This window comes from Agelaius tricolor, unplaced genomic scaffold (genome assembly GCF_023055355.1).
Source record: "Agelaius tricolor isolate 1412-34295 unplaced genomic scaffold, bAgeTri1.0.p SCAF_9, whole genome shotgun sequence".
Classification (NCBI taxonomy): domain Eukaryota; kingdom Metazoa; phylum Chordata; class Aves; order Passeriformes; family Icteridae; genus Agelaius; species Agelaius tricolor.
The window spans coordinates 22,981,954-22,994,168 of record NW_027269269.1 but is presented as its reverse complement, the minus strand read 5'-3'; the positions used below and the strand labels follow the sequence as shown (position 1 = coordinate 22,994,168).

The window sequence follows — 12,215 nt, the reverse complement described above, 5'->3', positions numbered from 1 at the left end:
TGGTGATTTTTCTTTTCCAATGCTTTGTAAGTACTTTTTTTACTTCTGCTAGGATTATGTCAGCTGGCCTGCCCTAGGTTGTGTTGATTTTTTTCCCCTGCTTCTATTGAGTCCTGATTATCCTAACAAAATACAGATACCCCTGTATTTGATGAAACATTGTGTTCTCAGCAGAAATTGTGACTTTTGCCCCCAGAACGCACAATCTCGCACCCTGCACTATTAACCACCGGCTGATTTTTATGACACTGCATCTCCAAGTTGATTCCTGTCCAGTGATTCCATCATCCCTGTCCATGTGCGCAGAGCCTCCCACAGCCCATCAGCCACAGTTTCCAGTAGCTGCTGTTGCAGCACTGCTTGTGAGCCCATCCTTGTAGGTTCTGGATGAGCGCCTGCTTTGGCTGTTCCAAATCGAGCACCACAGAGAACTCCTTGGCAGAGCTGGATGTCTGGGATCTCTGCTGACAGCTGCTCTGTCTGGGACAAGGTGCCATCGGGGAAGCCTTGTTTTATTTCAGCAAGCCCACAGATTCACAGAATCACAGAACCAATTAGGTTGGAAAAGACCTCTGAGGTCATCGAGTTCAACCTACGACTAAACACTACCATGTCAACTAGATAATGGCACTGAATGCCACATCCAGTCTTCCTTTAAACAACTCCAGAGATGGTGATTCCATCATCTCCCTGGGCAGTCCATTCCAATGTCCAATCTCCCTTTCAGTGAAGAATTTCTTCCTAACGTCCAACCTGAACATGCCACAGCTTAAGACTGTGTCATCCCCTGTCACTTGTTGCCTGGAAGAAGAGACTGATCACCACGAGGCTACATCCTCCTTTCAGGCAGTGGTAGAGAGCAATAAGGTCTCTCCTGAGCCTCCTTTTCTCCAGACTAAGCAACCTCAACTCCTTCAGCCTTTCATCATGGGACTTGTGCTCCAGATCCTTTACCAACTTCGTTGCTCTTCTTTGGAGGTGCTCCAGTCCCGCAATGTCCTTCCTGAACCGAGGAGCCCTTTGACAAGTTTGTATTTATATACAAACTTCATACACAAGTTTGTATCTATATGGGAGTGGGGACCTGGGCGCTGTGAGTGGAGTTCGCGGGACGAGCCCCTGAGGTGGCGGCCGAGGGCTCCGGGGCTCGGGGGCCGCCCCCGCCCCGAGCGCCGCGGGGCTGCCCGGGCGGAGCGCCCGGACCGGCGGCCGGAGCGGGGCCAGAGCCGCCCCCGCTGCGGCGGGAGGGCCGGGCCGGGCCGGGCCGGGCGGGGCGGGGCGGGGCGGGGCGGCGATGCGGGGCCATAAAGGGCGGTGCGGGCAGCGGCGGGACTGGCGTGCTTGCTCGGGGTGAGCGGCGGGGCCGAGGTGAGCGGCGGGGCCGGGGCTCCTCTCCTCTCCCCTCTCCGGGCGGGACGGGCGGGCTGGCTCTCCCGGGAGCGGGAGCTCGGCAGCGCTTCTGCCGTGGCTGTGGGTATTGGAGGCAGTGTCAGGCGCAGGGAGCCGGACCTGCTGTCCCAGCGCCGCTGGGCTCCGCGGGACAGGCCCGCGGACTTCTTTGGGTGTTGTGTCAAATTATATGTCTTATAGGAGAAATTGCTGCTGCAGGGTAACGCACCTCGTCGTGACCAAGGTGAAGGTGTGTAGTTCTCGCTCTTTTTTGCTTCTGGTTTGAGTGTTGTATTCAATACTCTTTACACTCGGTATTAAAGATAGTTATGTGTAAAGATAGTTATGTATTAAAGATCGCTAGTGTCTCCTGACTCCGTCGTGGTTTTCTTCCTAAGGAGTGAGTATCTTCAGGTGTCAGATCTTGTGAAGGGAATAGGCTGGCAGTGAAGCAAGGGGCTTGGGAGATGTTAGCATCCCAAATACACTGGAGTCGCTAGGAATCTGTTGTCACTAACATAAAGCTTGCCGAGTAGGTAGACACTAGTGGTTTGCGGGTGGGAGGCTTTGGAGAATTAGCCTGAGAATTAAGCCCTCCGCTGAACTAGAAATGAAATACTTCGTCTTCCTCCCCCCAGGGGCAGCAATGTGCATTATTCTCCTAGGTGAGGGTCACCAAGCAGAACCAAGTGTGTGTGGTGGGGTTGGAAGCACTGGTCCAAATCCTTTCTGGTCTCTGGGCGAATGAACTGCGAGTGCTGTCCTGGCTGCAGAGAGGGCTACAAATGGGAAGAAAGAGAGGGAATAGTTTCAGAGGCCGTAGCTGAAAGCACTTGCAGCTTCAGTTAGAAGTCGTGGGAAGACTCCTGTGTTCTTTAGTGATCTGAAGGATTTAATGGAAATACAGTGAGTTTACTGAGGAAATGTACTTTAATGTACTTGAACTGCATGAGAGCAACTGCTGGCAGGCTTGATGCTTTTGTGTTTATGCTGTGTTGGAACATTAAAGATCAAGCTTGAAGAACCTCTTGATTTGTCCTAGATTAATCATCTTGCAAATCAAAGGTTTGTTTTGTGCCTGCTGGTGCTGATGTGTTCCATGGCAGCACGGTTTGTAATGCAGCAGGTCATGCTCAAGGACAGAAGCTACATCCCCAGAAGCATTTTAACCTCACTGTGTGCTTGCTCTAGGTTTGACTCTCTTCATCCAAGCAGGTGGCTGGTCAAATGAGTTGCTCAAAAATGAAAAGCTGAAAAAGGGGAGGTCTGAGATGACAATAGCTGTTCTTTCAAACTTGCTTAAAAATGTTCCATGCACTGTGCTATTGCATGCTAGGAAACTATAGGGTTTGGTTTTTCCTTCTTGGTAGGCAAGAGTTAATTAGGTTAAATTTGACTAGTCTGACCTTGGCAGCTGCAGTCTTCAGGGGTACTTGGGGCAGAAGAAGGTGAGGCCTGAATTAGTCTGTAGCTGTCAGGAAGCACCTGGTTACACAGAAACCTGGAACACTTAAAAAAAGAAAAGGTTATTAACACCAGTTTGAGTTGCATGACTGTAGAACATCTGTAAGTATCTCCATGCTACAAAAGGCAAGTGACTTAAGGAATCTTGTCACAGCTAATCAGATCATTCTCTTGTGCTTGAAATGTTCAGACAAGGCTGTGACCAAGTCTGGTTAGTGAGATTCTGGGTGTTAAAAGAGTAACATGAACTTGATATGCATCATCTGAATTTGTCCCAGATCTTACAAGCTTGTTTGGCATTCACAAATGAGCAGAACTTGGGGCAAGTAAGAACATTTCCAGAAAGGTGGTTTGGTTAGGCAGTGTCTCTGAAGAAGGGCAAAGAGTTGCTTACAAAGATTGGAGTGCCCATTGAATGCTGTTACCTGAGTTTGCAGCTGAAATTCTGTCCAGGATGTTGAAGAGATGCAGCTTTTTGCAGGAGCAAGATGTACTTGGCCTTTATCCTGTGAGTGATAGATGCTGGATCATTTAGAAAGGAAAGCATTCTATGTAAAGGAAGAAATCTTGTATCTCTGACAAAATTTAAGAGTTGTCAGTGGACTGGATGTCTAAGCCCTGGAACTAACACCTGAGGCTGTTCTACAGTTGAGTTAGTTGGAGACAGCAGTTTGAGCTTTCTATGCATCATGAAACAACTTCAAAGCCTGACTCTCAGGAGTTCTTTGCAGCTCATCTCACTTCTGCTGGTGCTGCTGACGACTTTAGCCTTAGCTTGTGTCATCTTTGGTAATTTCCATTTGACACAAACTACTTTCAAACTACTTTCCTGAAGTAACTCTACCTCACTAAAAAAAAGAACAATGGCAACTAATATCTTTTTTGCCTGCACCAATAGAAAAGCTGTGTCTCATTTCAGGTGAAAGGATTGCTGATAATCATTAATACATTGTTATTTCTGTCTAGTTTGTGTCTGTGTGAATGGACAGAAAAACAGAGTCTAGGAATAGATCTAGGAAGCACAAACAGAAGCTCTGATTTGTCGTTTTTTTCATATCCTACCTCCAGTTTCTTTGGAGAAGAAAAGCCCTAAGATGGCAGGCAAAGGAAGCAGTGGAGCAGACTCCATGTCCTGCAGTGTCCTGAACTGGGAGCAGGTCAGCCGTCTGCATGAGGTTCTCACAGAGGTGGTTCCCATCCACGGCCGGGGGAACTTCCCGACGCTGCAGATAACGCTGAAGGACATTGTCCAGACGGTTCGGAGCCGGCTGAGCGAGGCGGGCATCGTGGTCCACGATGTCCGTCTGAACGGCTCTGCAGCTGGTCACGTCCTGGTCAAGGATAATGGGCTGGGATGCAAAGACCTCGATCTCATTTTTCAAGTTTCTCTTCCAAGTGAGGCAGAGTTTCAGTTAGTCCGAGATGTGGTCTTGCGATCCCTCTTGAATTTCCTGCCGGAAGGAGTGAGCAAGCTGAAAATCAGTCCCGTGACACTGAAGGAAGCCTACATCCAGAAGCTGGTCAAAGTGTGCACGGAGACTGACCGCTGGAGCTTGATATCGCTTTCCAACAAGCATGGCAAAAACGTGGAGCTTAAGTTTGTGGACTGCATTCGGCGGCAGTTTGAGTTCAGCGTGGACTCGTTCCAGATCATTCTGGACTCCCTGCTCTTTTACTATAACTACTCAGAAACCCCCATGTCAGAGCACTTCCACCCAACTGTGATTGGGGAGAGCATGTATGGAGACTTTGAAGCAGCTTTTGATCACCTCCAGAACAAGCTGATAGCTACCAAAAATCCTGAGGAGATCCGAGGTGGTGGGCTGCTGAAGTACAGCAACCTCTTGGTACGAGACTTCAGGCCCATGGATAAGGACGAGATCAAAACGCTGGAGCGCTACATGTGCTCCCGGTTCTTCATAGACTTCCCAGACATCCTGGATCAGCAGCGCAAGCTGGAGACCTACCTCCAGAACCACTTCTCCAAAGAAGAGAGGAGCAAGTACGACTACCTCATGATTCTGCGCCGGGTGGTGAATGAGAGCACCGTCTGCCTCATGGGGCACGAGCGGAGGCAGACTCTCAATTTGATTTCTCTGCTGGCACTCAAGGTGCTGGCAGAACAGAATGTCATCCCTAATGCCACTAATGTGACCTGTTACTACCAGCCAGCACCTTATGTCAGCGATGCAAACTTCAGTAACTACTACCTGGCAAGTGCCCCTGTGCTGTACAGCCAGTCCTACCCCACCTGGTTGCCTTGCAATTGATCGCTCCCCTCGAGTGCTCCTGGCTGGAGACTGCTGAAAGCCAAGAGTGTAAATATAGACAATTAATAAGTGTCAGTTGGATGTTCTCTAATGGAAGCATGACTGTATCAGACTGTCCATTTCCTGGTGTGCAATGGGATTATGCAGCCAGGTGACCTGCTATGAATCTTTAAGAGTATCTCTACAAATGCCAAAAAGCCTTATTACCTCTTCATGGGGAGAAGAGAACCAGCAGCCAGACGTTAAGAGGAGCAGTTAAGAAACTTTGTACTAGCTCTGGAAGGGGGTTGTTAACATGGGATCTAAGTGGAGTATGCAGTAAACTGGGTTGGTTAATTGACTGTAAAATGCCTTAAGCAGAAGCTGCTCCTGGAGTAGCAGCAAAACTCTGCTTTCTATTTCCTAACCTCATTACTCTTCCTCAGTCCAAGTTCTGGCCAAATTTCTCTTGAACTAATTGTGCCAAGACTGGGCTCATGTTATGCTTGGGTCACTTTCACTTTGTGTCTGTGTGAGCTGGTAGCAGTATGGATACTGTCTGTCTTGTAGAGGACATAAATGTTGTTTCCTGTAGTGCCTATGGCTATGTGGTCCTGCCTTGAGTTCAAGATTAATTTTTTGGAAGTTGAAGATAGATAGTTTAGTAAGTCTATTCACAAAGCATAAGCTGGTTAAATTTTTCTTGACTACAAAAACTTGGAAGGTGGCCTTTCTAAAAACATACCAAAACATAATCTAAAACTTGGTAATGTAAAAAGTCCTTGAAATGAGGAATTGAAGCTTTAAATAGAATTGGAGCCACAGTTTGAACAGTTAACTTGGAAAAATATTTTGGAGTCCAGCATAAAGCTAAAGCTTTTCTGACTATCTTTCAAAACAATTTTGGCACAGTTGGAAAGTAGCACAGCTCTTACTTTGGGGTTTGAGCAGATTTTCTTCCTCACAGGTCTGCAGCAAAACCACCCCAAACCCTAAAGAAAAATCCCAGGTCACTATAAGTTGCAGGATTATGTGCACTCCTGCCACAGTACAAATTCTGAACGTGCCTCCTAAAATGAATTTCTTATTGTACAACCTCAGGCTGGTCCTGGAGGTTTGCCTTTCTGTCACCACTGAGCTTACTGGGTTATCACTATCACCTAGTCACTGCATGAGACAGCATTTCGAGTGGTTAGGATAAAATTCTTCCTTTTTACTGCTCTTAACCCTTGCTTGAAGAGGTGTACAAACCCTGAGCAGAGCTCTCCACAGAAGTTCTATGTGTTGAAAGTCTGGGCCTGAGTTCAGAATAGTCTCTGGAAGAGTATGCACTCCCTTGGGGGTAGGTACAGAGGGCTGATCTTCCTCAAGGGTGTGTGCTGAACTTGCTGCTTTCAGACTCCTGGGCTTTATAAGGAAGGTTAAAAATTCCTCTGTTATTTATGTAGTGGTGTTATTAATGAGATGATTTTCACTGAATTACAATAGTAAAATACATATAGCAATGATCTTGAGTTTCTTTTGTTTAACCAGAGATGTAGACTAGAAAGGCAAATCTTAGAGCTATTTATTATGTGCTGGTGCAATGTTCAAAAATGCTTGTTCACTGAATCTTTTTTATTACTTCTTTAACTATTTATTACTGTTTCTGCAAGCTTGTAAGACCAAAGTGCCTGATCCAACAAATGGTTAAGGCTTAGAAGGTAAAGCAGATGGAACACCAATGTTCGGTTGCCATTCAAGGTGAAAAACAGCAGCAGTGCTGTACTTAAATGATGGTAAAAATGGCCTGCTCCTCATCAGACCAAGAAGTTCTTTCTACTTTTCATAACTACTTAATAAAGACTGTCTCAACAGAGCAGTGAGGCTACTTCTCTGTTCAGACTCCATTTAGCTTAGGAAGGCAGGGTGGGATGCAGTCTACCAAGTGGACTGTATGTAGCTAAGCAGGCTTTAGCTTGATTTCCTGAACAGTTTTGATAGCAACTTTGGTAGCAAAAAGGCAAATAATTTGGTGGATTATATTGTATGTTTTTTTCATTAAAGGCTTCCTGATTAGTCAGCCAAAGTAGCTAAACTTGAAAGCAAACCCAGCCTTTTTCATTAACTGTGGCTTGGACTTAGTGTGGTTTACAGACAAGACATCTGTCATCCAAGACTTTGACTTTTTAAAAACTAACATGATGCCAGTGTTGTCATGTGTGTTAAACTTAGTGCAAGCTTACTGCTGGAATGCAATGCTAGGCAAGAATAACTCCTGCATGGAAAGCAATACTTGGCCTAGTATAGAGTGTCACTATAAAGAAGACTTAAGAGTTTGTAATTGCTGTCCTCTCTTGCATAGATGTTTTTGAAGCCAGCCTATGCTATAGCCATTGCAGAAGTGAACAGGTGCCTAGAGGGGCTCAGACTCTGGTATCTGCCTTCTCTGTGGTGTCATGGATGATCTTTAGGAACTGGTTTTGTGCATTGGCTCGCATGGAAGTGGTGAGATGCTTGGAAGGAGTCCTCACAAGCTGGAAACACAGACTTGTTTTATTAGTCTTTAATGCCTTGGCTGCTGGACATCAGGCCAGGTGCATCTCCTGGAAAAGGAAATGCTAGAGAATGAAAAAAGGCTGAATTGGATTCCTAGTGAGATAGAGCTATGGAGAAGTTAAGTTTCATGCCCTAACTATTGTGCTTTTGCTGATGTAACTTGATGCTGAGGCCTCTGAGGAAGCTCCACATTGAATTGCTGCTCTCTGAACAGCTGAGTGCCTGGGTTTGAGCTTTGCAGGACTCTTGTGTTCCCTGTCTGGTTGTTAGGATGCTCTGGCATGTGGGAAATACAGATGCTTTATAACCTGGCTCTTAGATAGGAAACCCTCAAATGGTTAAATTGTATCCTGAAGCTGCACACTACCTGCTGCATTGACCCTGGAGTACCAGGGATTGCTGGGGCACTGCTCATCCCATTGCCTTCCAAATAATCCAGGCTTGGCAGGTAGAAGTGGTGTACTTGGTAACTTTTCATCACTGTGCTGCAAGTGCTACCCCTTTCTGTTCTGGGTGGTGCTGGCAGCTTGATGGTGCAAGTGGCAGTGGCTCAATTTGCTGTGGGTTAGCTGGTTTGAGTTCAGGTTTATGGTGACCCCTCTTGCAAGGGGTAATTTGAGAATGAGCACTAGGTAAAAGTGATGACCCTGGGCCAAGTCTAGGATGCCTGCTTGGTTCAGTCACCCCTCTGCACTAATGATGCCTCTGCTCTAATAAATCTCTTCTAACCTCTGTGTGTCATGTGGAGCTTAGAGAGAGACTACTGTGCTTCAGACTGTTACCTGATACATTCCCTCTGGGCAGTGGCATTAAAACAAAGCTGCAATAGCACTCAGTGCATCATTCCTCAGGATCAAGCTTCTACCAACTAGGCTGTGGTGTAAAATAGCTGGTTTCTTTGTGTAGCTTGTAAGCACTGCTAGGCAAAGCCAGTCTGGGGTTAAGCACCTGTTGACAACATTTATTGCCACGTTCCCCTTGACTTGCAGTTTATTGTTGTGACTTCCTCACTGTAAGATAGACTTTTTTAATTGATGGAGATGCTACCAAAGAGACCTGGTAGAAGACTGTGTTTTAGTCAGTTTGGTAAAATCCCTGTGCTGATCCATGGTCACTGTGACAAGTTGTAAGCTTAAGCATAGTTTGTGCTTACTCTGCTAAAGATTGAATTATTGCTGTGTTTGTCCTCAGCTCAGTCAATCACTGAGTTGGGGGTTTAAGACTACTGCTTGCTTCTGAACAACCATTTTTCAAAAGATATTCATGCTTTCACTTAATCATCTCCTCTACAAAGCAGTAGGTAGTATTTAAATCTAGTCCAAATCTTGTCATGGGCTGTGAGGCATTAGACACATGGTAATCTAAAACTTTTTATTGAAACTTAAAGATCCATATTTTGGACTTGAGTTCTGGGGTTAAGCATTCAGTATATGCCTAGGCTTTGTGGGTTCCCAATTCCTAGAATAACCACTGATGTTAGTAGTGATCTCTGCATGTCACTAGATGAGTAGTTGGGAAAAGGCCTCTTAGAAGAGAACCTGGACAAATTGCCTTAATCCTAAACTGTCAGTGTACTGATGGTACGTGTTTCCCATTCCTCTCACTCAACTCAGTCAGGATTCTGTAGTTGTTAGGCACAGGAATGAGCAGTAACTGACCACAGCCACCAGCAGCTTGGTCTAATTTGGGCATTGGGGTAGCCAAATGAATAATAAAACTTCTAGTCCTCACATCTAAGTCTTGCTCAATTGTTTCTTGCGTACAGTTAAGTGTATTTCATAAATGTTCTTTATTTACAGTGAAGCCAGATATAGAGTGGGATGTTGGTCTGTAGTAGAAACTTTGGGGGGGAATGGTTGGAGCACTCTGGATTTTCTCACTTACATGTCTGGATTGGGCTTGTCTCTCTGAATAAAACTGCACTTCCCATTGAAATTTAGAAGGCCTTTTTTCCTATGTTTCTTATTATTTTTTACTATTAAAAGAAGTAAGCTCTTGGAAAACCTGTCATCTCTTTGGAAGAAGTGAAGGGGTTTTTTTGTTTGTTTGGTTTCTTTGGGGTTTTTTTTTGTTTGTTTGTTTGGTTTTTTGGGTTGGTTTTTGGTTTTGTTTTTGGGGTTTTTTTGTTTGTTTGTTTTTTTCTTTCTCCCCCTCCCTCTTTTAGCTGGAAAAACAGAGTACTAGAAATATTTGGATTTGTGATGAGCCCAAATGTGAGATTGGTCACAGTAACTTTGTCTACTGTTCTGCACTGTGGTGTTCACTTGTCATCCTTGGAAATTGGGGTTTGGACCTTAATGATGCTGAAATTCTTGTGCAAATAAACTTATGCTAAACCACTCTTGCCTCAAGCTATTTCTGCATCTAAATAATGCTGACAAAGTATGTGTAGAGCTTATTGAAGAATGGGTGTGCAGGTGCACTTGTGAGGTGAGTAATAATGTGGGGTACACAGTAATGCTTGCTTTAGATGCTATTTGAGGTACATGTTTTAGATCTGCCTCAACTTATTGAAGATGAGTCAGTGAAGTGAGATGTGATTAATCTTTCACTATCATTACAGAGACAGCTTCTAGAGAACCATTTTTCCCTGTCTGACCATCATCAGGTCTCAACTTTAAGACATGGTGAAACACAGCCCCAGACCTGTTAGGTAGGGTCTGGTCTGAGCTGGAGCCTGCCAGTCTGTTCTGTGACACACTCCACTTTATGGAGCAGCACTCTGCAACTGCAAACTTCAACTCATGACCCAGGAGGGTGAGAAACAAAGTCAGCAATTGTTTTTCAGGTTGTTTACATGTTGAAAGCCTTTTCTTTCATGCTCTCCTAGACACTGATGCTACTATTAACCAATGGTCAGTGGGAGTTGAGCAGGTCAAAGCTAAGCAAAGTAAGCTAGGGTTGTTTGGCAGTCCTGCTGCTCCTGCTCCAGAATAAAGAATAAATGCTCTTAAAAAGTGTGCTTGCTTCTAATCCCCTCCAGAGCTCAGACAATCTCCAGCCTCAGTTAAGTATTGCTGGAGAAATTCCAGTCTCCAGGACCTTCTAACATGTGCAGGGGAAAGGTCTGTGGAATTTAGAGGCAGTGTGATCCCATGGAAGCAATCATGAACCTTTTGTAGTCCCTTTTCCAGATCTAATTGCTTCCCTATGACCTTAAATAGAGAACTAATAATGCAGCTGGGCAACACAAACCATCTGCTCTCACCTAAAACTCTTTTACCTTAACTCCTGCTTGTCACACCACAAAAGCTTTGGAGTTATTTTGGGCACCACCCTTATGTTTCTAGAAAACCAAGCTCAGCTTTGCAGGGTCAGATAGCAAAACAACAAAATAGCTGTGCTTAGGCAAGTGCTGCCAGAGTACTCTGTATGTTCCATATAGAGCTTATACAAGGGTAAACATTCAGAGGTACTTAAGAAAGATGGTTTTGCTCTATTGCAGTTGTATTGTTAGTGAAAATAAGTATCCTGTTCTGGTGTATCTGCTAGAACTCTGCCTTCTCTGTGCTGTGCCAGATGAGCTCAGTTTTGTCATGGGCTGTGAGGCATTAGACACATGGTAATTTATATTATTGTCATTATTCTGTCAGATGTACTTATTCTCTTCTTCCTTCTGTGATGGGATACTTAATATTTTTTGAAATCAGAGTATTCAAAGTCCCCTTACAGAGACAGAGTAGTTGATCCTATGAAAGAGAGAAAAAAAAAATATGTGCATTCCTGCTTCTTCAATATTACTTATTGCACATTAATATATTTAGTTCATCATACATTAAATACTTACAGTTGGTATTTTCAGGAATAACAAATTTTTATTTATTCAGCACTTGAATATGGGTATAAAACATGGCAGTTGTGTTTTGCTGCAGTAGCAGTACTGTGCTCTGTTCTGCTTTATCTCAAAGAGTTCCACATCCTATAGGCAAGGCTGCCCAGCCAAGGGACTATTCAGCCTGCCAAAAATTAGTGATTTTCCTCCTAGGAAAGGGTTGAGTCATCATGCTGGCAAAAAAGTGAGTCTTGACAAAAACTGTGTGCAGAGCAGCTGCTAGAGCCTAAGCTGGTAGTTTGTGTATAGGATCAAGGAATCCTATACATTTGTTAGTGTTATCCCTTTGACCCTTGGATAAGTGGTTTAATTAACCAGCAGGAATGAGTTCCCTAGGCTGTGCAGCAAAATGCTGGGCTGTTTCTGTCACTGGTAAATAGATTAGAGGACAATCCATATCACCCCACTGCTTAGGGAATGGAGTAGTGCAAATTCTGGGAGAAGCCTGGCCAACGCAGAGGACTGGCTGGTCTAGTCTGTGTCAATAACCTTTTGTCACTGAAAAACCTCTGTAGAAACTCCTGCATACTTCAGGAGACTCCCAAGGCTTGATTGCACCTCAAGCCAAGGGAGAATTGTCCTCTCTTGCAAGAGTAGGTTTGAAGTGTGAGAATTCTTATTTAGTCACTGCAAGGCAAATCTGAGTGTGCCAGATATGTGGAATGTGAATTACACCCACAGACTGCTCCCTTTGTGGGTGCCCTTCTTGCTTCAGAACTGACTGTCCACCTGCAACAGTTCCC

At 44.8% G+C, this 12,215-nt stretch overlaps 1 protein-coding gene across 1 annotated transcript; it reads left to right on the top strand.

Moving 5' to 3' along the window:
* The first annotated feature begins 3,930 nt into the window (after positions 1-3,930).
* On the top strand, positions 3,931-10,347 carry TENT5C (terminal nucleotidyltransferase 5C). The gene has a single exon (XM_071433232.1). It carries the CDS (start codon positions 3,948-3,950, stop codon positions 5,121-5,123), a length of 1,176 nt encoding a protein of 391 aa, XP_071289333.1. The 5' UTR covers positions 3,931-3,947; the 3' UTR covers positions 5,124-10,347.
* Positions 10,348-12,215: the final 1,868 nt, after the last annotated feature.